This window comes from Pelodiscus sinensis, chromosome 23 (genome assembly GCF_049634645.1).
Source record: "Pelodiscus sinensis isolate JC-2024 chromosome 23, ASM4963464v1, whole genome shotgun sequence".
Classification (NCBI taxonomy): domain Eukaryota; kingdom Metazoa; phylum Chordata; order Testudines; family Trionychidae; genus Pelodiscus; species Pelodiscus sinensis.
The window spans coordinates 8,128,831-8,155,581 of NC_134733.1; the positions used below are offsets into that span (position 1 = coordinate 8,128,831).

A 26,751-nucleotide genomic window follows, 5' to 3' on the forward strand; every position below is an offset into this window, starting at 1 on the left:
CTATTCACATCAGCGAGGGATATGTCTACCTAGCAGCCAAGAGTGTGTGTCCCAGTACAGGTTTATAGTGGTGCTCGCTTGGCTCAGCATGCCCAAAATGGCATTTTGGCTGCAGCATGAGGGCTTGGGGTAACCACTTGACCCTCCCCTCCCCCCGAGTACATACGGGAGTGGCTAGTCCCAGCTACTGCAGCTACACAACTATTTTTAGTGAGTTGCCAGACACTGTGTAGCACTCGGTTAGATATCAGGGGACAGGGAGTGGGATAGCTCAGTGGTTTGAGCATTGGCCTGCTAAACCTAGGGTTGTGAGTTCAATCCTTGTGGAGGCCATTTAGGGATTTGGGGCAAAAATTTGCCAGGGATGGTACTCGGTCCTGCTGTGAAGGCAGGGGACTGGACTCAATGACCTTTCAAGGTCCCTTCCAGCTCTATGAGACAGGCAATCTCCATTATTATTTTTTTTTATCAGTTCAGGAGGAAAAGTGTGAAACCTCCTTTGTTTAATAGAAAGGAAATGAATTTCCCAACCCACAGCTCTTCAGAGCTACTGCAAAATAACTGCCGCAACTACTTGTGGACCCTTGTATGGACAGCAAGCCCTGGTTTGATGCTGTATCATTGTGGTGTTGTGTCTTTGCTGTTGGTGGCCTGGTGTGGGTGGTGATGTGTTACCCACTTAGATTGTAGTGGGAAGAAGCCGTCCTTTCCGTCACATCACTCTGGAGTCTAGGGTTGTTGAACTGGGGCTGTGCCCCATTGGGGCAGCGTATTACTGATCTTACCCCCAGCTGCATTCGGCCTCGTGACTCTTACAAGGGGGAAGTCCCACAGCAGTCTTTGTGGCAATGTAAGCAGCAATAGAAAGGGCATCAGTTACACATTGGGAGAGCAGACAGCTGAGCAGCGTGACTCCTACAGAGCTGCCATGCTGAAGGTGTGCGAAACTCTCACGCTGAGAAGGGGCATGAGGGAGTGCATCAGGAAAAGCACCTCGCAGGGAAGTGAGAGACAAAGCAACTCTGTAATCTCAGTGGGAGCAATTGTAATTCCTGGGCAACTTGACTTGCCGCAGTGTAACTGTCACTGTCATTGGGGTTACTCCTGTTTTCCACTAGCATGTTTGAGACTGTGGTTAGACTTGCTGCAGTGGTCCCTGTAAGCAGAGTGCTTGTGCAGCTGTTCAGGAGCAATTCATGTGCCACCCAGCTGATTAGAAGAGGGCCGACAGTGCAGATTTACATATGCCTTGGTGCACATAGAAAAATTTATTCTGCATATGGATAGAAAAATCCACACATGGATGGAGAGGGAACATTGCTGTTGGGACACATTCATTTTGGCACCGGTGCGGCGACAGATACCTTGCTCTTCTGCTCTCCAGACCTGTGCTTGGGTGTGCAGTGAAGAAAAGATTCTGGGCCTGAGATTTTCAGAAATTGGTTCCCAAAGTTAAGCACCCAAATGAGTAACTTGATTTCCCAAAGTGCCTGGAATCCATTGCTTCTCTAGTCCATTAGGCACTTTAACAAATCAGGCTACTTATTTAGCCTATGGGCTTGATTTAGGTGCCTAGACATGGACTTAGGTGTCTAATGTTAGATAATACAACACGGAGTCTAACACATAGCTTTCTTTTTAAATAGTTTGTTCTGGGGCCTGTTTTGGATCGTGACTGTAAATCAGGAGTTAAATCCATTGACATCAGCCATTACATGAGTGTAAATGAAATCAGGATCAAGCCCACAGCATGCAGGTGGCAGTGATTAAGGGCGAAGGGATGTCAATGGAAGCTGGGGAATGTTAAACAGAATTTGCTACAGAATCATGGTAATCAAATCTGCGGAGTTCAGAAACCTTCCCTCCCCCCCCCCCCCTCCCCCTGCTTCCCCAGATCCTGGAAACTCTGCAGTAGAATCCCAAATGCCAAGGTGTCCTGCCTCACCCCAGATATGGGAATGTTGCAAATGCGACACTTGGGCTGTGAATCTAAAAGCAACTGATGATGGATTTCTCCCTAAGTGCTCAGGGCATTCATTTGGCCTCTGCAGTTAAACACATGCAATTTACCCACCCTGCATGGCTCCAAAATATATTAGAAACTGGCTCCTAGTGATAGACAAATCTCTGTCCCATCTCTGCCAAGCATGCTGCTTTTGAATCTCCAAACCATAGTAGCAAGTGCACCTAATAAAATGTAGGCATTTGAATTCAGGGACGTACAGGGATTTTTAATGCAACAGACAGAGGGGGAAAAAATTCAGCATAAAAGACTAATGTGTTAGTTTTATTTAAACATGATTTGTTTGAAGCTAAAGTAAGAAATGTTCTTATAAAACATCAAATAAATAAATAAATAAATAAAAATAAATAGGAATAACTTTTTCCATGAAAGAGTTTAGAAAGCACATGTAAAGCATCCTGGGAGGAATCAGCGCTGTAACACATTTCTTCAGAGCTCTGCAGAGTTGCCTTAATTCTTCCTGGAACCTGCAAGCAAGTCATGAAATAGGAGTTATGGCAAGAAAAGGCAGAGACCTCGAATGCACTTTGCTCTTATGTCTTTTAGTGTTTGCCATCTTCATTCTCACCCTAGATCTAGGCTTTGAAAATCAAATTCCTAAGAAAGGAGCATCCTTTATTAAAACGCAGAAGGTGGTTTTGTGGGGCAATCTTTGACAAACCATTTCCCTTGCTGTCCCTCAAATTAACCCGTGGTACTAGAATGAGATTTTATAATCTATTATAAAGCACATTGAGATCTACAGATGAAAATCACTACAGAATATGAAAGCTGAGCAATATTGTTAAATCCTGGGTTAATATAAATAGTCTGGAGAAAGGGGAGGGGGAGGCTAAAGAAAAACACCTCTCTGTGGTCAGAAATCATTACCAGGGTTGCTTTTAAAGGACATGGTTAGCTTAAAAATTATAACTAGGCTTGGGAGAATGAGGTGTTTATCGGTAAATGTCAGTAGATGTCAATTTCACTGTATGCACACAAAGGAAAAAATATACAGCTTAGCAAGGTCTGATGCGGCTTGAGAACGTACTACAGCTTGATTTAAGATTATTTACTTGCTATGTGTTGACATGTCCTGTTAACAGCTTGTGTTCCTGACTCATAAAACTGTAGCTGTTGGCGTGTCAACATTTGCGGCATAAATAATTGGCTGCCCCGTTCCCTGGCTAATTTCCTGCAACTGAAAATTTAAAGGATAAAAATGCTTAAAAATAAACATTGATATTATCAGTTGAAACTCTTTAAAAATAATCAGTCTTGCAAGCCTGGCTATCCTAAAATAGTCTCAGAGGGGTAGCTGTGTTAGTTTGTATCTTTTAAAAACAAGTATTCCTGTGGCAGTTTAGAGACTAACAAAAATATATATAGTATCATGAGCTTTTGTGAGCAAAATCACTTCTTCAGATGGGCCAGAGTGGGGAAAAAAACGGGAACCCAGAATAAAATAAACTTTAAAAAAATGTATTTTGTTATTTGTAATAATCACTGCAGATTATTAAAATGAGGGCTATTGTGAATCAGCAAAGCTCTACTGAAGACCGTGAAGACCGTTTATACCACCTGAGGATCTGGCTCTGAAATCCGAGGCCACTTCCTCCAGGAGTGTTTCATTTGTACACTATACTGGTATCCTCCTGTCCCAGTAAAGAGCTCCTAGCATGGAAGAAGCTATAGCAGCAAAGCTGGACTTTTGAAGGCATAACTTATTCCAACCTGCCCCCTCTCCCCCCGTCCTGAAAAAAAACTGCATTCATAGCAGGACCTTTTGTAGGTACAAATCAGCTGGTCATGCCCTGAGCAACACAGCCATAGCAGCCCAAGTCTGTAGTGTGGACATCATTTGAATCACTTCTCCCCATCTTTGTGGCTGGGTTTACTTTTTGTTCTTCGCTCAGACAGGTCGATGAAAACAGACCTAGCCTAATGCAGCAATGAGTGGTTACCAAATTAAATTAAACCCAAACCAAACACTACGGCTGTGTCTACATTGGCACCCTTTTCTGGAAAAGGGATGCTAATGAGACCAGTCGGAATTGCAAATTCTGCGGGGATTTAAATTTTCCCCGCGGCATTTGCATGAACATGGCTGCCGCTTTTTTCCAGCTCGGGGCTTTGCCAGAGAAAAGCGCCAGTCTAGACAGGGATCTTTCGGAAAATAAACCCTTTTCCAGAAGATCCTTTATTCCTTCTTGAAATCAGGAAAAGGGTTTATTTTCCGAAAGATCCCTGTCTAGACTGGCACTTTTCTCCGGCAAAGCCCCAAGCTGGAAAAAAGCGGCAGCCATACTCATGCAAATGCTGCGGGGAAAATTTAAATCCCCAGAGCATTTGCAATTCTGACTGGTCTCATTAGCATTCCTTTTCCGGAAAAGGGTGCCAATGTAGACACAGCCTATGTATATGGAGACTCCTCTAGACTAATGCCACTAAAACATTTTCATTTTAAATGTGTTCCTTGTCTTAAGCAAAAGCCAAATTTGAGGCCCAAGCTAAGGCACATCATTTCTTTAAAAGATGTCTTGGCAGCAGAAGCAGCTCTCAGTGCAGATTTTTATGCTATGCCTAGCAGTCTGGTGTCCAGGCAATTAATACCACTATTAAAATAAATATATATAGGAGCAACTCATTTGCATGGTGACTTGCAAAAACGGGCTTAGATCCTACACCTGGCCCCTTGTACTCCCAGCTGACTGGGTCCCAGCCATAGACCTGAAGGTCCTTACTGCACAGAGCGGACACTTTCAATGCGCTGCGATGAAGGCTGGACAGGGCACAGGCCTGGAGAAGGAGGGTGAGGTGGGTGTCGAGGGTGGATTTGGAGAAGGAAGCCTGGTGCAAGGGGTGTGTGTATGACATAGGGGTAGATGGTAAAAGGCCCAAGGACGGGAAGAGGCGAGGGCACAAGGAGTGAGTGTGCAGTGGGCAGGAAGGCATGGGAATGGGCAGAGGGACGGGGTGGTTTGACAGGACAGGGCTTTAGTCTGGAAGCGCATTCCAGAGATCATGGTTATACAGAGCCTAGCACAGGGGGTGCTGCTCTGTGCCTGGGGCGTCTAGGTGCTATGGCAACACACATCAATAAGAATGGTACATTAGGAAGGAGGAGGGACTCACCATTGCAGCCCATCCCGCTCAGCGAGCCGATCCGGTCAATTCTCCTCCCAAAGCAGCCTGATTCTCTCATCATCTTGGGAGCTTGCAGCCCCCTCAGTCGCTTGAGGAAGGGGTCCCTATAAGACAGAGGGGCGCTGGGAGCCAGCCTGGGCTCGGGCTGCTGGTCATTGCTCTCATCCATGAGTTCTGGTGGGATCTCTTGCTGAGTGTCGGGCTCCTGCAGATCGGGGTTGGACCCCAGGGCTTCCATCAAGGAGAACTTGTCCTCCAGCCTCTCCAACAGAGCCTGCAACAGAAGGGCACAGGCTGAAACTCCCATCCCGGTGGATTTTCCCTTTCCTCCTATCAGCTCAATCTGTGCTACCAGCAGTCACCCCATCGCCACCCAGCCTGGGGGGACTGTGGGACCGGCTGGCCTCTCCCGCCCCAAATTTAACAGTTTGACTCAACTTGTGCCTGTTTTATTATGAGAGGCTGTTGTAATACTTTTAGGGGGCTTGTTATTTAAGGGCTTGGTCCTGCATGGGGCTGCTCATGCCAATCCCAGTCCAGCCAAGCACTTAAGCGTACGCTTACTTTAAATCACATGCAGAATCCTATTAAAGTCACTGGGATCCTTTGTCATGCATGTCCGAACCTGAATGTTGGCTGCTATGACAATGGATGCTATGAATCCCTTGGGTGCGTGATGATTTCCCAGCTCTGGGTTTTTGGTTTTTTCCTGAGGGAGTCCAGCTATGTGATCACACACATTTCTTAAAGAAAATGAATGATCTTCCAAAAATTCCTACCCTCCACCCCTCTCCCCTGCCCAGGCAGACTCGGATTCTTTCCTCGTGTTTCCCAAATGTGCATCCGCGTGCTCTCATCTTCCGTGCAGCTTAGCGAGAGAAATTGGATGAGGGACCTCCTCTTAAAAATGCATTATGTCCTCTTGTAAAGCTACACGGATCCCTTTATAATTCTCCCTCAAGGAAGGTCCCTAAGTTCTAATCAAGCCTTAAGGAAAGGCAGTTTCTGCATTGAAGAGGGAGAGGTTCTGCAGCCTTGAGTCCCTCTTCATCCCTGCTACCGCCAAAGATCATCAGCTCAACCCACTAGCTGAAGGAATTGCTCCCTCCAGGCTGCTGGGTTCTCTGAAATAGGAACCCTGTCTGCCTATGGCTTTGCCGTTGACTGTACAAACCATATGAATTTGGCTGGCTCACCATGGGCCCTGTGAGTCTTCGCTAGCTACACTACTGCCCTAGAGAAAGATGCTGTCTGCACACCACTGAACCCTATGAAATCTAACAATGTTCTCACCTCCATGCTGGCCAGTTCTTTGGCCGGGCTGAGCCCAGCGAGAGGGTTGGTTCGGCTGGACTGGAACTGAAGGAGCAGCAGCAACAGGAACCCGCAGGCAAATGAACCTTTAGTGTCCATCCCTCTGGATCAGTTTGGCCGATGGGAAAGTTCAAGCTTCTTTGGAGATGTCCCTTCAAGTCTCTCTTCCTTGTCCTGTGCGCTCCCTCCCCGGCTGGTCTTTTATACCATTTGGGTGTGATCCCTGCTCCCTAGGTTATCTGTGGATTTATCTGGGGCACATTCCAGTCCCATGGCAGGCATGCAGCTCTGTCAGGAGAAGATTCCCTTTATTAGCTGTCATTAGGAGGCAGCTGCTGCCGCTGAGGAATGTATGTCACAAGTCAGTGATTTCATGTCACTCTTTCCCCACCCCACCTCCCCCCGCCTTGATACCAGGCACAGAGATTACATAGTCCACTTGGAAATCTTAACAATTTTGTATGAGACCCCTGTGATCAAATTCATGGTGATGGGGGGGAGAGAGGCGGAGGGGAGAACAACCCTGAAACTGCTCTGAACACCTCTTAATTAAGAGGGAAATCACCTTGTTCGGGGAATGGAAAAGATCCCAGGCCCTGCCTTTGGGGAGGTAGAATCTGGAGAAGGCAAATCTCCTAAAAGTAAATGGGAAGTGCTGAACACCGGCTTCCCTTCTATATATGGAATATGTGCGGCAGCTGCATACCATGGCATGTGCTGAACATCCAGACCTGGGGCTAGTCTCTTCTCATAGGGTTAGGAGGCAATAGCACTATAGGAATTGTCTTCGTGTGTGTTTGCACAAAGGGACCCTAAGTCTCTTTTTTTGCCCTCTCCCGTCCATTGCAACCCAAATGGACCTTCAGGGTGACTCTTCAAAGGTTCTGAGTACCTCCTCAGCCCCGTGACTTCAGTGGCAATTGTGGATATTCAGCACATTTTGGAAATCAGGCTACCAGCCTAACTATAAGGGTGTGCGTGTGTAAGTGTAGAATATATTAAGGTCAATGCTTGTTTTGTCTAAACGCGAATTGCAGGGTTTGGTCCTCAATGACTTTGGCGAAGGCATGATAAACAACCAAAAGTTCAGGAATCATCTCTGAGAGCCAGAGTCTAATGCCCATGTGCAGAATAGCACCTCATTCCACAAGCAGTCATGCTGACTTCGGTGTAACAGTGACAGATGGCTGCTCAGTGTGAGTAAGGGCATCAGATTCTGGCCCTATGAAAATGTGTGGGATGCACCCACAAGCACGTGTGTGGTATAACACATTTGGGGTGTTTTTTCTTAAAGATCTGAAATTTTCAATCTGAATTAAAAGCCCAAGTGCTTAACAGTTATCACATCCGATGCCTTTGGAAAATATTGATCCATCATGAATTCACTCTTCAGCCTTGTACACAGAGGCAGATGAGGATTTTGCGGGGCCCAGGGCAGCACAATTTTGTGGGGCTCCCCCTTTAACACAGCGCATGCGCGGTGGCGCCACGGTGCATGCGCGGGGCTTCTTGAAGCGTGGGGCCCGGGGCGGCCGCCCCGCTCGCCCTGCTCTATATCTGCCCCTGCTTGTAGATGTAACACAAGAGCCCGTAACAATGACTCAATTGATAGATGTTGCAGGTGAGATCTAAGCTTGGAAACAGAACCTTCTCTTTGGATCCCTTTTCTGTAAAGGGAAATCATGTCTTACTAATCTATTAGTTCTTTGAAGGGGTTAACAAACATGCAGACAAGGGGGATCCAGTAGATATAGTATACTTAGATTTTCAGAAAGCCTTTGACAAGGTCCCTCACTAAAGGCTCTTGTGTAAATTACATTGTCATGGGATAGAGGGAAGGTCCTTTCATGGATTGAGAACTGGCTACAAGACAGGAAACAAAGGGTAGGAATAAATGGTAAATTTTCAGAATGGAGAGGGGTAACTAGTGGTGTCCCCAAAGGGTTAGTCCTGGGACCAATCCTGCTCAACTTATTCATAAATGTTCTGGAGAAAGGGGTAAGCAGTGAGGTGGTAAAGTTTGCAGATGACACTAAACTGTTTAGGATACTCAAGACAGAAGCAGACTGTGAAGAACTTCAAAAAGACCTCACCAAACTGAGTGATTGGGCAACAAAATGACAAATGAAATTTAATGTGGATAAGTGTAAAGTAATGCACATTGGAAAAAATAACCCCAACTATACGTACAGTATGATGGGAGCTACTTTGGCTATGACAAATCAGGAAAGAGATCTTGGAGTTATCATGGATAGTTCTCTGAAAACTTCCACACAGTGTGCAGCGGCGGTCAAAAATTCAAATAGGATGCTAGGAATTATTAAGAAAGGGATAGAAAATAAGACCCAGAATATCTTACTGCCCCTGTATAAAACTATGATTCGCCCACATCTTGAATACTGTGTACAGATGTGGTCTCCTCACCTCAAAAAAGATATTTTGGCCTTGGAAAGGATTCAGAAAAGGGCAACTAAAATGATTAGGGGTTTGGAATGGGTCCCCTATGAAGAGAGGCTAAAGTGACTGGGACTTTTCAGTTTAGAAAAGGGGGGGATATGATAGAGGTCTATAAAATCACGAGTGGTGTGGAGAGGGCGAATAAAGAAAAGTTATTTATTAGTTCCCATAATAGAAGAACTAGAGGTCACCAAATGAAATTAATGGATAGCAGGTTTAAAACTAATAAAAGAAAGTTCTTCTTCACACAGCGTGTAGTCAACCTGTGGAACTCCTTGCCAGAGGAGGCTGTGAAGGCTATGCCAATACAGAGTTTAAAGAGAAGCTCGATAATTTCATAGAGGTTAGGTCCATAAAAGGCTATTAGCCAGGGAATAGAAATGGTGTCCCTGGCCTCTGTTTGTCAGAGGCTGGAGACGGATGGCACAAGACAAATCGCTTGATTATTGTCTTCGGTCCACCCCTTCTGGGGCATCTGGCACTGGCCACTGTCGGCATAAAGGCTACTGGGCTAGATGGACCTATGGTCTGACCCAGTATGGCCATTCTTATGATCTTCCTGGCTAGAACCAGAGTTGTTGACTCGAGTCCCATGACTTGAACTCGAGTCCGACTTAAGTCGCCTAGGTGACTTGACTTGAGACTCGACTCAGGTTCATTGTTTGTGACTTGAGACTCGACTTGAGACTTGCTAATTTTGTTAAATCGACTTGGTGAAAAAATTGTCCAAAAATGCCTATTTCGATGGCTTGTACAAAAGTGACTTGACATTTTTTTAAACTAAGACTTGAGACTCGACTTGGGACTTGACTCAAAAGTGACTTTAGGGACGCGAGACTCAACTTGAGGCTTGAACTGTAGTGACTTGAGACTCGACTTGGACTTGACAACGACAACGTGAAGACAGCACTGGCTAGAACAGCAAAGCTGAAGCAGAGGAATTGATTCCTGAGGGAGCTGGATTTCCCAGCCTAATCTAAAACAAATTGTTTTATCAAAAAGCCAACTCAGTTATTGAAAAGACTCTCCCCACACATTATGTATATATTTATAAATCTATACATAATTTTCACTATAGTCATGTGTATAATGTATTTGTATATATGCACACACTTTGTGTATAAGTGTGTGTGTAATATATATATAACTTCATTAAAGCTGAAAAACCAAACTCTCAAAAGTTAGGAAATGCCAAAATGAAGGGGAACTGTGCAATTTTAAGTGAGCCCTGGCATGCATGTGCTTTATGCTAATCTTTAATTACACCCTCAGATACCAGTTCACCATCTCTCACAAACCCTCTTCCTCATTCTGTGCACAGGAGGGAGAGTGCACAATTAATGAGCAGCTATTCAAGAGGTTGGTTTTCTTCTCATTGTTCACTGCATGGCCCTGGGCCTTATTTGCTGCACATAATTCAAACCCTGCTCTGAAGAATTATTAATGCCCTCCTGGGCTTTTCTGTGACACTCATCACCATGGTATCTGAGTGCGTCACAAATGTTAATGCATTTATTTTGAATTGAAGGGGTATTATTCCTGGTTTATGGGTGCAGAAGCTGAAGCAGAGAGATGATCAAAAGTATCCACTAATTCTGGGTGCCCAATTTGGGACCTGATTCTCTTATATAACCCCCATTCGTCGTCAGGTTAAACCTGTTTTTAGTGGAAATTTCCCAGGTTTTACAAAGTTATTCTTCCTCCAATTTTTCACCCTACTTCCCCATCATTCAAATATATAAAAATAACTTGCTTTATTAGGAAAATACAATACACTGCATAAGATATGTTACTATAGTAAACCAGTCTGTGTGTAGATGCAAAGCTGCCTGTTGACTAATACACAGCCTTACTTCTAGAAGATGCACACAATAAATAAACAGGCATGCATGCAAGCTCTGAAGTGCATGCACATCTGAACGTAATGATGAATCTGACAGTCAGCACGTACCCACTTCAAGCTCTTAGCAGATAACGGTTTAAAGATTTCACACCCAAACATGGGATGAAAATGATCTATCTGAATGTTTCAGAATATAAGGATGTATTTGAAAGCTTTTAAAAAAAACAAAAACAGGAGAAAAGGATGGAGTGTGTGTGCAGCAAATGGTGTGATCTGGATATTATATGTAAATATGTATAGGCTAATGAGTCTACAACAGTAAACTGTTTATTCAAATGAAAACTTTACTTGGAAATTAGAGATGTGGTGTTTTCTGAAACTCCAAGGGTGCATTGTGTTTTGAGGTAGGTTTTAGTTCTGCAGCAAACCACACTGAATGATTAAATACAAGTATTAATCTACTGAATATTTTCCCTGACAAACTTTGATATTTACCCAGAAAAATAGGTTTTTATTTTTTACTGATTTTCATCTGTTCTTGTGGAAATAACTGATAAGTTCCTGGGATGGGTTTGTGGGAGGGATTAAATAAAATAAAAACTGAAAACAAGGGGCCCTAGTAATGGCCTTCTATGGCACCTTACATGTTCAAAGCACAGCTTTCTGACTTTAGGAGCAGCTGTGCACTTACCTCCGCCTCACGGGATTGGCCTCCAGAAAAGTAGAAGCCCATAATTAGCAACTACTTGTGAAAAAGGTGATTTTTTTTTTCTTAAGTGACTTTCCCAACATGGCCTAGGAAATCAGAGGCAGGGGCAGATTCCTGTTTGCCAGGGCAGTTTTCAGCTCCCTTATCCATGATAGCTCCCTCCTTCGGGACTCGCGTCCAACTCGGGGAGCAAATGAAACACTCCCGAGGGCTTGACTTGGCAACTTTGTATCATGCTCTTTTAAGGGGCTTTGTGTGTGCACGTGTGTGTGTGTGTGTGTGTGTGTGTGTGTGAATGAGTCATTAGTATTCCTGAGTGCGTGGGTAGCTACTGGATTCATAGGTCCCTATTGTGCCTTTCCTGGCCCTCCGGGGGTGACTAAAACCAATTGGGGGGGGGGGGGAATGCAAGGAGCTGCCGAACTTGGTCCGTGCTTAATCCAGCCGCTGGGCGAGACTCGGAATTTCTGGAGGAGGCAGGCTGTGAACCCCAAAGCGGCAGGTGGCTCATTGCAGGGGCGCTGCCCCCACCCCCAGCCAGGCAGCCCCGCGGTAGCAGGGCGTTGGCAGGCGCCCCCTCCCCGCATAGGAGAAATTCTAGGTGTTCATCGCTGGGAAGCCGCCCCGGGGGGCTCTTCTCCCCTCCTTCCCCCCAGCCCGGGTATCTGATTCCTGCTCCCCATCTTGGCCGCCCTGCGACACCGATTCGCCCAGGGCTGCGGCCCGGCGGAAGGTCCCTGGGGTGTGAGTTCACGGGACCCTCCCCAGTCGTCCAAGGAACCGCTGCCTTTCCACCCTACGTCCCCCGCAGCAGTCCCAGCCCCTGCTACGTGCACCGGTCCGTGCAGACACTGCAAGGAAGTGGGGTGGGGCGCCTTCTTCCGGGGGAGCGGACGGGGAAATCTCTTCAACCCGAGTCTGGCACCCTGTGCGTGCGCCCAGCTCCGCCATGGGTCCGCCGTCCGCGCTCTGGGCACCTCCCCGCGCTGTGCGGGAGGCTCAGCCCGGCTGTGACCCTGCTAGAGGGCTCCAGGCCCAGCCGGGGGCCATGGGGGACGATCCGTCCCGTCCCTCACTCCACCCAAGGCTGGGGTGGAGGGGAAAAGGCTCCCTCGGGGGTCAATACACCCCGCGCCCGGGCGCGCCTGGCCGAGTCCTTCCGCGGGAGCCGCGCTCCCAGGCCGGGCACGGGCGGATCTGGCGCGGGTCGCTCAGCCGGCCAGAGAGCCGGGCCGCGGGGAGCAGGACGGGGCCCGAGGGACCCCTAGCGGGTACCACGACGCGCGCACGCCGGCTGCTGTCCGAGGTGCTGAAGCGGGGGAGCCCTGCGGAGCCAAGGCCCGCGGCGCGCTCCTAGAGGAGTTTCCGCCCAGCCCCGCACTGATCCCTCCATCTGCCCCGGCCCCGGCGGGTCCCCTGCACTCTCCGCCCCTCCTGGGACAGGCATCCCGGGCGGATCCCCTCCTGCCCCCTCTCCTCCCCTCCTCCTGCAGGGAGCCCCCTCCCTCTGGCCGCTGCGGCTCCTGCGGAAAGCGCTGCGGGGCAGAACCCCGTGGCCCGGAGGATGTTGTGCCAGGCTGTGCTGGCTCTCGCACCCGCGCTCTTCAGCCAGCCTGTGTAAACCCAGAGCCCGCCATGCGCCAGTGGAACCGGGTCTACTCCGCCAAGGGGCAATGCGGGGGGGGACTTGGGCAGTGAGAAAGGGGGAGGAGTTTGCCCCCCAAGATACTCACTTGCCGCAGTGTCAATCCGGGGTGGGCTTAGGAGCCCCCCGAGTCAGTCCCCCCGGGAAATGAAGGCAGGATGGGACCCTGGTGCAATGCAGGAACGCTCAGGGCGAGTTCCCCCCAGGGTCCCAGGCTAGCCCACGTGAGCAAGCGAGGTGAGACGCGGCCGGGGCACAGAGCTTGGGCAGGGCACTGGTTCCAGGGCAGAAGGGACTCGCTCCTTGGGGGCCTGCGGGGCAACATGAGCGATTTATACAAACTATTTATTGGAGATGCCCCATGACCCCACCCAGGCTTGAGAGGGGAGATTTCAGCTCTCGTCCCAGCTGATGTGCTGCTAGCTGCCAGTCCTGCCCCGCACGAATCCATCCACCAGACCGCCCCTCGGCCTGGCACGCTCCCGAGGGGTCACTTCCAGCCAAGCTGCCAGGCCATACAAGAGAGGTCCCAACAACAGGAGAGAGGCTGGGGGGAAACTCTAGACTCAGCTCCTCAGCCTCCTCTTCCAGAAACCTAAAACCAAGGGGGAAAGACTGTGAGGGTGCCACTCAGATGTTCAGCTTCGCTTTTTGGCTTGCCCCGAGGCTGCCGGCCTGTTCTCTGCTTGGTCCGTGGCTAATACAACGGAGCTGTAGGTACCCCCTGGTAAGTCCTTCTGCTTGGCCTTTCTGCTAGAGACTCCAAAGGGAAGCTAAGGTCCATCCCCCAAGGCAGGGGATGAGGAGGGTCTTGTGGAGCTATTGGCCATCCCTGGCCACATGGTGAGCGCCACCAGCCTTCGTGTGCCAGGGTCTATGGGGCAGAACCTGGGCTGAGGGCAGGCTAAGGTTGTACTGAGACCTACCAGCCTGGTCCCAAAGCACCTGGAGAAATGCCTCGTCCTCCTGGGAGAAGCCACAAGCTTCCTCCAGTGGCTCTCCACCACCCCTGAGGCATAGGAGGCTGGGAATGGGGAACGGGGCTGCTGTCTGGCTCAGCTAAGACCCAGCTGGGGTTGTGGTCTTGCCTCTGTAGTCCAGCCCCAGGGGCTCCTCTTCCTCCCCCTGACTTTGCTCCTTCTGCAGCTCCAGGAGGCTCTAGAACAGGTGCTGGAACCTTTTTTGGGGTTGGGGGTCATTGACCCACAGAAAAATCACCCAACCCTCTCACTGACATGGACCCAGACTGAGGAGACAGACACTCCCCACATTCCCCTCCCACATCAGAGCCTGGGGTGGGGGCAGACTAGCAGATTTTGTGTGCTCCAGTCCTGCCAGGAGAGGATGCGGGGGGGGGGGGGGCAGTGCACCAGTTCAGGCTCCCCAATGCTGAGTGGGGAGCCCTAAGCATCGGGGACTGGAGCCAGGCAAGCTGGGGACTGCACCAGCCCCTGGGCCTTAGGTTCCCCATCTCTGCCCCAGAACAAGAGGGGAAAGGCACTCCGGGTGCGCGGGGCAGGGCATGGGAGTGTGTGACTGTATCGCTGGTGGGGCGTGGGTGTGTGTGCAGCTGTGGACTGCTCCTCTCTCTGACAATCACCCTGCTCAGAAGGGATCCTCCCTGGGTGAGCAGTGCTAGCAACGGCCCCTGTGCACAGAGCCCCAGCTCCCCTCCCCCCAGGCTAGCTGCAGCCATGTTGTTCTGCCTCTCCTCACCTGCAGGGCCTGGAGCTGCTGGCTGGTGTATTTCCTGGGCAGCGGGTGTCCGCCTGCCGGCCCCCACAGAGCGACAAGGAGCACAGAGGCCCTGCAGCCCAGCACGGTGCCTTTCATCCTGGCTGGCTCTGGCATTGCCTGGAGACCTGTGCGCTTTGGCTGGGGCTTTGGGCTTCCTTTATATCCCCCGGCACCTCCTGGCTGCTTCCTGCCAGGTGCTGGCAAAGAGCACTCGGATTCTGGCTCTCAGCCCTGAGAAGGGAGCTGGTTCCAGACAGTGGCGCTGAAGTTGGCCTCTCAGAGAGTGAGGGAGGGGAGGTTGGTGCTGTGAGTCCCCTCACTGGAGCAACATAAAGCATCCAAGCCCCTTCCAAAGGCCTCCTTGGTGTGTCCCTCCCTAGGAAGGAAATTACCCCCGTTCCTAGCAGTCGCTTGGTGGAGTGGACTGGGGTCCCTTCAGTGCTTTGAGCTCATCCTCCTGCCCCATTGCTCAGCCCCTAGGAAGGGAAATCAACCCCTGTTGGGCCAGGCTTCAGCCTCCTGTCTCGGGGTGGGGGGAGCAGTAGGGGTGCAGGGAGGGTTGGGAACTGGTGTCTCTCCACTGGCAGCAGATTGCACCCTGTTGGGTGTTGCCTTAGTTTGGATCTGTGACCACAGACAGGTGTTAGGGAAATCTCCCTGCCAAGGTCTCTCCCCACCTGCAGCCCCTGTGCCACTGACAGTGGAGTGGGGGGTTGGCAGGTTCTGGTCTGGGGGCTATTGGGGTTGTTTACTCTGCCACTAGAGGTGCCAGCCAGCAGTGGCATTAGCTACCAGTTTACGCTACTTTTCTGCTAGTGCATTGCCAGCTTTCTCTGGGCAGGGGTGCACCCTATTACATGCCGCCCAGGGGTGTCTGCGTAACAGTCTGTTTCAAGGGACTGCCACCTTGTATGCTCAAATTTGCACTGATCTCAGCCACGGATGATCAGGAACTGGGGTAGCTCCATTAATGTAAACCCCAAGTGTAGACATGGAAAGAAGTGATTCACACCCAGGGAGTTTACCCCTGCTTCAAATTGGGGTTAACTGCTCTGGTACAAATCATAGCTCCTAGTCTATATGTAGATTTTTCACCAGGACAGCTATGTCAAGGCCATCCTAACCCATACACAAAATATGCAGCTGTGCAGGGTGCCCAGAAATTTGGGGCACCATTGGGTCTTAATGTCCATTCGTCCACCTCTTCCTATCCTTGTTCTGTGACTCTGCTTCCTCCGGAGAGGATCTAGTTAACTTAAATGACAAATCCTGCCAGAGCCATTTGCAGAACATCTAACCTGTGAAAGAGCCATGCAAGTGTAACAAAGCCATTTAACAGGTATTTCAGAAGAGGGCAACAACAAGGATGAAGGGTTTGGAATGGGTCCAATATGAAGAGAGATTAAAAAGACTGAGAATTTTCAGCTTAGAAAAGAGGACACTCAGGATACATCTAAACTACATGGCTCCGTCAACGGCTCCGTCGACGGAGCCATGTAGATTAGGGTTATAGGCAAAGGGAAATGAAGCGGCGATTTAAATAATCGCTGCTTCATTTAAATTTACATGGCTGCCGCGCTGAGCCGACAAACAGCTGATCAGCTGTTTGTCCACTCAGCGAGCTAGTCTGGACGTTCCCCTGCCAACATCAAAGCCCTTTCTCGGCAGCCCCAGTAAACCTCATCCCACGAGGAATAACGGGGCTGCCGACAAAGGGCTTTGATGTCGGCAGGGGAGCGTCCAGACTAGCGCGCTGAGCGGACAAACAGCTGATCAGCTGTTTGTCGGCTCAGCGCGGCAGCCATGTAAATTTAAATGAAGTGGCGATTATTTAAATCGCCGCTTCATTTCCCTTTGCCTATAACCCTAATCTACATGGCTCTGTCGACGGAGCCATGTAGTTTAGACACAGCCTCAGGGAGGGATATGATAGAGGTCTGTAAAATCATGACTGGTGTGGAAAATGTGAATAAGGTAAAGTGATTTACTTATTCCCACAATATAAGAACTAAAGGTTGCCAAATGGAATTAATGGGCAGCAGGTTTAAAACAAACAAAAGGAAGTTTTTCTTCACTCAGTGCACAGTCAATCTATGGAACTCCTTGCCAGAGGATGTGGTGAAGGTTAGGGCTTTAACAGGGTTCAAAAAAGAGCTAGATAGATTCATGGACGGTAGGCCCATCAATGGCTATGAGCCAGGATGGGTAGGAGTGGTGTCCCTAGCCTGTTTGTCTGTAAATGGGTGACAGCAGGAGAGGGATCACATGAGGATTACCTGTTGTGTTCCCTCCCTCTGGGGCATCTGGCATTGGCCACTGTTAGCAGACAGGATACTGGGCTGGATGGACTATTAGTATGGCCATTCTTATGTTCTTTGCCAGCCCCAGATATATACTGTCAGTTTTACGGTGGTAACCAACAGGACCTTCATTTACAATTTCCTTTAAAACTGTCATTAGTGTGTTGCTGAAGATCATAAAATCACATCTCTAAAAATCATCATCCCCCAGGCTGCTGTCAGGTATTGGGCCACCCTAGGGCCACTAGTTTCATAGCACTGTGTAGGGTCCCCTAAACCCTAAGGATGTCCCTATTTGCTGGTCATCTATGGCTAAGATCAGGGCAAATTCTCAACACAGACAGGGACTCAGCAGCACGTCCCCATTTCTGTGCATTTTTAAATGTGTCTAACTCCAGGCTTTTTGGTGCTGTGGGATCTGACTGAGCCTCACAATTTGCTAGGACACGCCTATTTCCCCCTCTCCACCTTAAAATGCTGCTTTTCCCAAGACTCAGGAGGATGGTCTCCGTGGCTTTGTGTGCACACTAATTAATCTCCGTTTCAGATGCACTACAATTTCATTAGACTGTTTGCCTAGTACCAGCAGTGCCAGTTTAACAACTCATTGCAAAATAGTTATTCCCCAGTGACTCAGTGGGTACGTCTACACTAGCCCCCTAGATCGATCTAGGGAGGCTAATGAGAGCTACCGGAATTGCAAATCAAGCCCGGGATTTAAATATCCCGCTCTTGATTTGCATGTTCCCGGCCGGTCACCATTTTAGAAATTGACTAGCCCGAAATAACTGCCCGCATCTACAAGTGGCAGTGAAACGGGATTCCGGAATAAAGCCCCTAAATCGAATTAGGTGGTAAACCTCATTCCACGAGGAATACCCCCTAATTCGATTTAGGGCTTTAATCCAGAATCCCATTTCACTGCCGCGTGTAGACGTGGACAGTTACTTCGGGCTAGTCAATTTCTAAAAATGGTAACCGGCTGGGGATATGCTAAACAAGTGCACGATATTTAAATTCCAGGCTTGATTTGCAATTCCGGTCTCCCTCATTAGCCTCCCTAGATCGATCTAGCAGGGTAGGGTAGATGTACCCTGACAAACTAGCCATTATGTGAGTGATGAGTGCAGGCCGGTCACCATTCACTTGCCAGATCTCCTCCCACTTGCCTGTACATGGGGCGGTCCATACACGCCCCCCACCCTGCACACTTGTCTTCCAATGAGAGACAATCCTTAGGCAAGATCATCCTTCATGGACCGCCCACCTGTCATGCTCGGAGGACGAGGTCACCTTATTAAGCATTAGTTTGAGACTCTCTAGGCCACAAGCACTTGTGTCATTGAACTGGTTACGGTAATGGATGGCCCACCTTTTGCAAGGCCTTGCTACTATTTCTTATCCACCACAGCCAAACAAACCCATCTACAAATGACCATGTGTGAAAGGGTGTCATTTCATTGGTGCTGGGACAAATCTCCAGCCTCTGAAGCATCAGGGATGGCCAAGGCTGGAGATAAGATGTTGACTGGGGAAGAGCCGGGCTCGGCGGTGGTGCCAAAAAGGCTGGAACTCTTTGGTCTAATTTCAGGGGGTGGGTTAGCAGGAGAATACTGAGTAGTGTGGGTGGCCTGTGATAGACAGAAGGTCCTACAGGATGTGCTAATAGTCCCTTCTGGCCTCAAACGCTATGACTGTAAACCCTGAGGGTCTCAGTCAATTTTCACGTAGTCCTAAGGCCAATACACGACACAGAGGGTGCGTTCTCCAGTGGTGAGGGCACTGGCCTAGCCATTGGGAATCTTGGTTTCTGTTTCTGGCTCTGCCACAGGCTTGCCAAGTGACCATGGGAAAGTCACTTCCCCTTTTCCCCCTCCCAACCTTTCTGTCTTGTCTATTTAGCCTGCAAACTCTGTACAGTGTTGGGCCCTGATCAGTGCTCCCTGTAAGCTGGGCACTTGTGCAGCCACTTAGGAATAATTCAAGTGGTGGTGCACATTCGCACATGCCCCAGTGCACATAAAATTTATTCTGCAGTTGGACAGAAAAGATTGAAGGGAATGTTGGTCCTGATCTCTGCTGGGGTCCTGACGGTGCCATGGTAATAATACATCCCCCAGTGCTGGATCGAAAGCCTACTGAAGTCAGGAATCTTTCTGCTGAATTCAGTGGCCTTTGGAGCAGGAGTACCACAGGAATGTTGCCTGAAAAGGGATTTAGCCCTATGACAATGAAATAAGCAGAACTGACTTGCACACAAGCTGCATGCTGGGAGGTTCTGATCATCTCTCTCAACATGTTGAGTGAGATGACACCTCGAGGCTTTCGAGGTCAGAGGTCATTGTACTCCATTCCTAGCATTCGACAGAATGTGGTTTTGGTCATTAAGGAAGAGGAAAAGGCACTTCTGGTCTTCTCACCTGCTTTCATACCTTCTGTATGTAAATCCATGCTGTGCTGCTTTGTTCAGTCTGCTCCAGCCAGACTGAAACAACAATGCTTCTGGAACAATGAGCTTTTCCCCCATTTAGCTTGCTAGGAGACTAAATTAAGGTTAGCTGGGAACATTTTAAATACTCCTCGTAATAAGCAAGTTACCTAAAAGGCAAACACATCCAGCGTGAGTCCTTGGGATTTAATTAGAGAACCTTTGATGTGATGTAAATTGTTCTCATGACATTTTGAAAAACAACATTTTAAAAGGATGACACAAAATGCCTGGGTAATAGGTTTAGCTGGCATCACAGCATCCTCTGTAGAATTGGAGTTCTTGTCCATTTCAGGTACGCCCTTGTTTACCTTCTGTAGGATTCTGTTCAAAAGTGGGCCGTTCCTAGTCCTAAACCACAGCGATCTAGATTCTCATCCCCATTACAAAAGTGTGAATCTGGAGTAACTTCACTGACCCTGGGTGTACACCAGTGAAATGGAGACCAGAGACTGGCAGAGGATGTTCAGGAAATAAGCCTATAGAGTAGGGCTGTCCTTTGGATGTATGGGGTGCGGGCTATGCAGTACTATGAAATGGATGCCCCTATTCCTGATGGCAGTCGGAATGGAGGGGCAATTTTTTAAAAAATTTAATTTTATGATTTTCAGCAACACCTAATGATATAATTTTAAAGCAAATTTTAAACTAAGATCCTGTAGACTCACCAGGGCTGGATTACCCAATAGGCAGACTAAGCATGTACTTATGGCACCAGCAAAGCAGAGGCACCAAAAAAACCTGAGATTTTACAGTATAGCATTGTTTTTATTTTGAATTACATATGAAGGGCACCATAATCTTTTCAGTCCTTAGGGCCTCTAAAGGTCTTAACCTGGCCCTGTGTGCCTAAGCAAAGAGACCGTTTTGTTCATTCTCGGTGATAACAGCTGATTAATTTTTCAGAATGAAAAACAAAGTTGGTCTCTTAGGGTATGTCTACACTTGCACCCTCTTTCGAGAGAGGGATGCAAATGAAGACATTCGAAATTGCAAATGAAGCCGGGATTTAAATATCCCGCGCTTCATTTGCATATTCACATTATGGCACCATTTCGAAATAGCGCTATTTCAAAATAACAGACACTGTTAAGACGCGGTTATTTTGAGAGAAAACCCTTCTCTTGAAATAACTGGTAAACCTCGTATGAGGAATACGGGTTATTTTGAGAGAAGGGTTTTCTTTCGAAATAACTGCTTCTAGACTGCGTTTCTTTTTTCGAAATAGCGACATAATACGAATATGCAAATGAAGTGTGGGATATTTAAATCCCAGCTTCATTTGCGATTTCAATTGTCTTCATTTGCATCCCTCTCTCAAAAAAGGGTGCAAGTGTAGACATACCCTTACATAGAATATATGGTGAATGCTAAGACAGCTACCTTCAGGAATGACTGTTGGACTTTCCCACTCCTGGGCTGTGAGATCGTCAGTTCATTGGCTGCTTGAGATCAATCCACTAAGCTTGTGTGTCTGCTTTGAGGAGAAAATAGTGTTTTGGGGGGGTGGTTGTTTTGTTTTCTCTCTTGAAATGTGGAGAATAAGGAACTTGACAGAACCAGGGATAAAAGGGAAATGAAAGGGAGATAAAGGAGTAGCAGGAGCGAATAAACAGATGGTGACTTCTAAATGTTAAAAGGATTTATAAAGGATAAAGTGGAACCACAAGTGAGAGAGAAAAGGACACCTCTGCTGGCGAGTAATTCGTCCCCTCCCCTCAGGGGGTTCTGATAGTTTCCATGGAACTGTGAACATGAGTTTGCAGCATTCCCCTGGGGAGTGTGTTTGCATGCAGAAGTGTACTTGAAAATATACAAGGTAGGAATCTGCACTTGCTTTACACTGGTTTCCAGCTGGGGCAATGCTGCTGGCTGAGTGGCACATGTCTCTGATGTGTACTGGAGTAAATCCTCCAGAACTCTTCTGGATTTCACAGGAGCGCTAAAGAAGTCAACAAAGCCACGGAAGGCTTGGAGGATGGGCTCCCCTAGACACACCATGGATAAGAGCAGGTCTAGGAACAACACGTGTGTCTGCCCTGCAGCTCAGGTAGCCAGATCCGAACATAGCTGAGCTAGCTTTGCTCCAAGTCCTAGGATATTGGAGCAGTGAAGCCTCAAGCTGCAACAGCCTGGGCTAGATGCTCGAGTAACTACCCAGGGTTCTGCAGGGCTTGAACGGCCCATATTGAAGTCCTGTTGCTGCAGCTTCAGTGCTCTGGGGTACCCAGACTAGCTGGATTACGTCTACATGAGCTCCGCTCACACCTGAGACTGACATGCAGCCATACTCGCCAGCTGCAGCTATTTGACAGGTGCAAGATCCCTGTTGGCAGGAAATAGCTGTGCTCACAGCTTCCCTTGACTTCCACTGGGGTTGTCAGTGCCCAGTTGTTGGTGATTTGGTTTTGAGGGTGTCTGTGCACCCCTGTTGGGTGTTCTTCCCGGGAATGCTGTGGAGAGCCAGTTTCCAGGCAGAGTGTTTGCTCAGGACAGTAAGTAAATTTCAGATCAGTGATTGGAAGAGTTGTCACTGGACACCTGCTTTTAAGAATGCAACTCTTGCAATCAGGGAAGGGAAGCACCACAGTGGGGCTTACATACGCAGTCCAGCCAAGGGGGGATCTGCACTGAAAATCTGCTGGACTATCCTGGCAGGCAGCCGACCGTCTGTGCCCAATAACCTGACCCCTGTTCCTATCTGAACAGTCCTCATAATGATGTCAGTGGCACTGCTCCCCTGCGTCGGGGCTGCCCACTCCGCTCCTCAGTGAGCAGCCTTTGGACCGAATTACGTTCACACACATCAAGCAACCGTGAACCAGTCTGGGGCCAGGCCTGCAGTTACCGCGCTGCAGCTGTGTGGGTGCCGCACGTCTGGTGACGATGCTCTGTGCCGACAGGAGAGAGCGCTCCCGATGGCATGATAAAACCACCTCCGCACGCAGCACAAGCTGTGTCAGGGGGAGAAGCTCTTCTGCCAACACAGAGCTCTGCACGTGAGCGCTTATGACGGCGTAACTTACGTGGCTGAGGAGGTTGGTACACAGGCTGTAGTGTGGATGTAGCTTGAGACACAGGAAAACAGGGGTAGGATCAGTGGCTAAACTCTTTGTTGCAAAGAGCTGACCTGGGTAATTTTGGACATAACCTTGACTTTTGTCAGAAAAATAGCCTGTGTCCCAAGTGATCCGTGCATAAGAGGGAGTAGGGTTTGCCATGAGCTTCCCTTCAAGGAGGACAATGTTTTTCTAGACAAGACTGAGCCTTAGACATGCAAACCTCCCACAAGCACTTCAGCTGGGACTTTGTGGTGCTTAACAAGGTGAAAACTTCCTTAGAATGGTACGCACAAGGGCCTCAGCTCACTGTATCTGGCTTGTGAAGTGTGTGTCATCCCCTTCTAGCTGCTGGGCCACATTGAGAATAACACCCTACCACTGCTGCAAATTCATGAAGTTACCCCTTTATCTCAAGTGATAGAGACAAATGCTTTGGTGCTACAGGGTGAGGGTTTGACCCCTGCTGAGGGCTGTTACGTCAGCTACGCACACTATGCACAGTCAACCTGTGGAACTCCTTGCAAGAGGATGTTGTGAAGGGCAGGACTTTAGCAGGGTTCAAAAAGAGCTAGATAAATTCATGAAAGATAAGGTTCATCAGTATTTATTAACCAGAATGGGTAGGAAGGGTGTCTCTTTCCCTCTGTTTGTTAGAGACTGGGAATGGGTGATAGGAAAGGGATCATATGGTGATTATCTATCCTGTTCACTTGCTCTGGGGCACCTGGCATTTGGCCACTGTTGTAAAACAGGATACTGGGCTAGATGGACCTTTGCTCTGCTCCAGTATGGCTATTCTTATGTTCCTAGCTACGCTGTGTTCTCTTGGGCTTTTCTTTCTCCCTAAGCTGCTTTTCTTAAGTAATGCCCTTTTTCTTCAGACAGCCTCTCAGGACATGCATGTTAGCCATTGACCAGCATTCAGATGAATTGGAATAGTTCATATTTATTAGATCAGATGTAAATCAGGGCAACCCTTTGTCCTCAGGAATGATGGATGAGGAAGAAAATCAGAGGGGAGGTTTGAAATAAATTCAACAACTGTTGAAAACTGATGTATTTTCAGCACAATGAGGACAGCTCTGGGAGAGCATTTTCATACATATGGCCTATAAACAAGATAGATAAACGAAAGAGAGAACAGTCTGGCTAAGTTTATACAGTGATACCTACAATGGCCCGTTTCGACAGTGTGGGATGGCACTGGAGGAACTCCTTCCAGGCAACGTCAACAAGGGAGTGGGAACAATTTGAGTTGGACATCTCATGGAAAGGCAGTGGGTCCTCCAGGTCCTGAAAATCTTAGTCCTGCCAAGGAAACAGAAATAAGTGACAGAGAGGAAAGCAGTAAAGTCTCACCAATGGGAGCTAATTAATTTCCCTCTTCTAGGGCCCGGTTCTGCTTGCTTACCCTGCTCTGAGGCAGGACAAACCACAGGCAGCTGATTTGGAGAAGGCGGAGGAGGTGAAGAGGAAAGTGTGGGGGTGGGGGGTGAGATGAATGAGCCAAATGTGTAGGCGGTGCCGGGGACGTCCGTGTAGTTGCACGAGGGTGAAGCTGATCCTGAGGGAAGGAGGGATGGTAAGGGCTATACGGCTCTTTTCTTTCCATTTCAGCCTTAAATTCTTCCTCCTCTGTGTTTTCCTACCCCTGCCAGACAGACACACACACACACACACACACACACACACACACACACACACACACACACACAGTCTCCTCTCTCTCTCTCTCTCACACACACACACACACACACACACACACACAGTCTCCTCTTACCCTCATGAACAGTTAGCATCCCAGTCCGCTCAAGGAGCCAATTCGGTCCAGCTTGACACCAAAACAGCCCCTGGACAGGCCCTTTTTGCTCCTGCCTCTGTATCTCCTGGATGAACCCAGGAGATCGCTGAAGAGCCTCTGGAAAGTACTGTCGCTCACGGGGCCCCCCTCGGGCTGGTCCCTGGAGTGTCGGGCCCATTGGAGCTCGGAATCCTGTAGGTCGAAGGCACCTGCGGGGATCATGTCTTCTCGCTCCTGGTCCATCTCCTCTGAGGCCAGGGGATGCTCCTGCTCCTCCTCTAGCAATCTGGACAGGCTCTGAAAGACAATGGGGAGAGAGGAGGAGGGATGGTGGTTCAGCGACTCCGTTGATTATTGACATCGCTGCTAATTTGGAAAGACCCCATTGGATGCTTGGTGTAGACAAGAAAATGTGCTAGCACGTCAGCCAAGTAATGATCTTGCTTCTTCACTGTCCCAGTGACTCCATTTTCCGTAGCGCGCTGGGTCGCCAATGCATAGACTGCTGCGATCTTAGTTTGACGTGATCATGGAAATTGAGGGGTGTAAGAAGAGGCTCTCCTAAAGCTGAGAGCCTGGTGCCTGGGATGGTAAACGAAGAGGCTTGGGGGGGACTAAAGGAAGAGTAGGAAAAGGATGGAGGTGGTGGAGTGGCTGGGGAGAGGCTAGCCTGATGCTGGAAGGATTTGCTCTGCGGGGACTGCAGGGTTACATGGTGTATATAGGGATGTTGGGCTGCTGATGGGATAATTAGGAGAAATTCTTCCTACCAGAGATACTTAAAATGCTTTTTTATTAAAAGCTGAGGATTCCGCCTCTCTCCCAGGTTCTCAAGCAAGAGACTGAATCCTTTGCCGTTCTGTTGCGAGACGATTCCCCTGCTTGTTTAATATCATGTTGCCTGAACCAGAGACTCCTGCTAAACACCAAGGCAGCTTAGGAACTGAAGGGATGAGCTTGCTAGTGCCTGGGTCAGAGCTCCAGATGGGAGGGCAGCCAGGCTCAGAAGAACGGCCACACTGGGTCAGACAAAAGGTCCATCTAGCCCAGTATCCTGTGCTCCCACAGTGGCCAATGCCAGGTGCCCCCAGGGGGAATGAACAGAGCAGGGAATCAAGTGATCCCTCCCCTGTCGCCCATTCCCAGCTCCTGACAGACAGAGGCCAGGGCCACCATCCCTGCCCATCGTGGCTACTAGCCAGTGATGGACCTGCCCTCCATGAATGTAGGTAGCTCTTTTTTGAATCCTATTAAAATCCTGCTCTGGGTAAGAACATGCAGCTTCCTTCCCTCTGAAGTTTCATAACTTCACCCAATCCCAGACTGCCCCTAAACTTTGCAGCCTCCCTCCCGCTGAGGGAACAAACAGCACTTGGCCTCCAACTATCTGAAGCCCCTTGAGACAGAAATCAGTCAAGGAATAGTTTTGCTTTTGCTCCATTAATAACCTCTGTCTGCCCGCTTGGTGACCCTGATGTCCTGAGCCCTAGGGCGTCTTCCAGCAGCCAGAGAGGGCTAAGAAGAGCCATATTGAGTCTGAAGCTTTGGAGCAAGTAATTCTCATTTGCAAGGCATCATCAGCCACCCGATGTTGAAACGAGCAGCTGCTCTCTTACCTGTAAACTGGAGATGGGTTTAGCTCTTGCTTGGTCCTGGCTGAGGAGAAGCAGCATCAGAAATCCACCGGAGAAAATAAGCTTCGGGTTCATCGTCGTGTTGCGGTGTCTCCCCGGGTGACAGTGCGTCTCTGGCTCCTCTTCCCTTCCAGTCTCTCCTGTTGCAATGTCACTCTGAGTCTCTGGTGACCAGCCTTTATACCTCCCCTCCACCCGTCTCGGGCCACCTCTGAGCTCCTGCCACAGCCACGATTGGTTGGAGAGGTTCTGATCGGCTTTCAGTAGCCCATGGAAAGGAGAGAACTTAACTCTCTCTTTGGCTGGCAAGGAGAAGAGCATTTTGCTCTCCTTGAGCTGTACGGCAGCCCCATCCTGTCATTGTTCATCTGCAGCCTGCTCTTCTGAGGCCACCTGTGTCCGTGTGTTTTGCTCAGGGTTGCCTGACTGCGTCACTCACCCTGCTACCTGCTTTTCTGTGCTCCTGTAGAGCAATCGAGGAAGAGGCAGGGTCTGCAGAGCATCCCCCTCCCATACACACAGCTGCTCTGTCATTGCGGAACAGCACTTGCCGGGGAGCCCTGCAGATCCCATAAACATGCATGCTAGAGAAGAGTGTGTTCTCTTAATTGC

The 26,751-nt window shown here is 49.0% G+C and overlaps 2 protein-coding genes across 2 annotated transcripts; both read right to left on the reverse strand.

The window, feature by feature from the left end:
- Positions 1–2,041: 2,041 nt before the first annotated feature.
- Positions 2,042–6,621, reverse strand: LOC102447765 (natriuretic peptides A-like). Its single transcript, XM_006127908.4, has 3 exons — positions 6,443–6,621; positions 5,138–5,423; positions 2,042–2,490 (listed from the first exon to the last, which is right to left on the reverse strand). Exons 1-3 carry the CDS (start codon positions 6,560–6,562, stop codon positions 2,474–2,476), a joined length of 423 nt encoding a protein of 140 aa, XP_006127970.1. The 5' UTR covers positions 6,563–6,621; the 3' UTR covers positions 2,042–2,473.
- Positions 6,622–24,496: 17,875 nt separating this feature from the next.
- On the reverse strand, positions 24,497–26,267 carry LOC102447515 (C-type natriuretic peptide 1). The gene is made up of 2 exons (XM_006127907.3): positions 26,122–26,267; positions 24,497–24,802 (listed from the first exon to the last, which is right to left on the reverse strand). The coding sequence occupies exons 1-2, from the start codon at positions 26,212–26,214 to the stop codon at positions 24,497–24,499; spliced, it is 399 nt and encodes a 132-aa protein (XP_006127969.2). The 5' UTR covers positions 26,215–26,267.
- Positions 26,268–26,751: the final 484 nt, after the last annotated feature.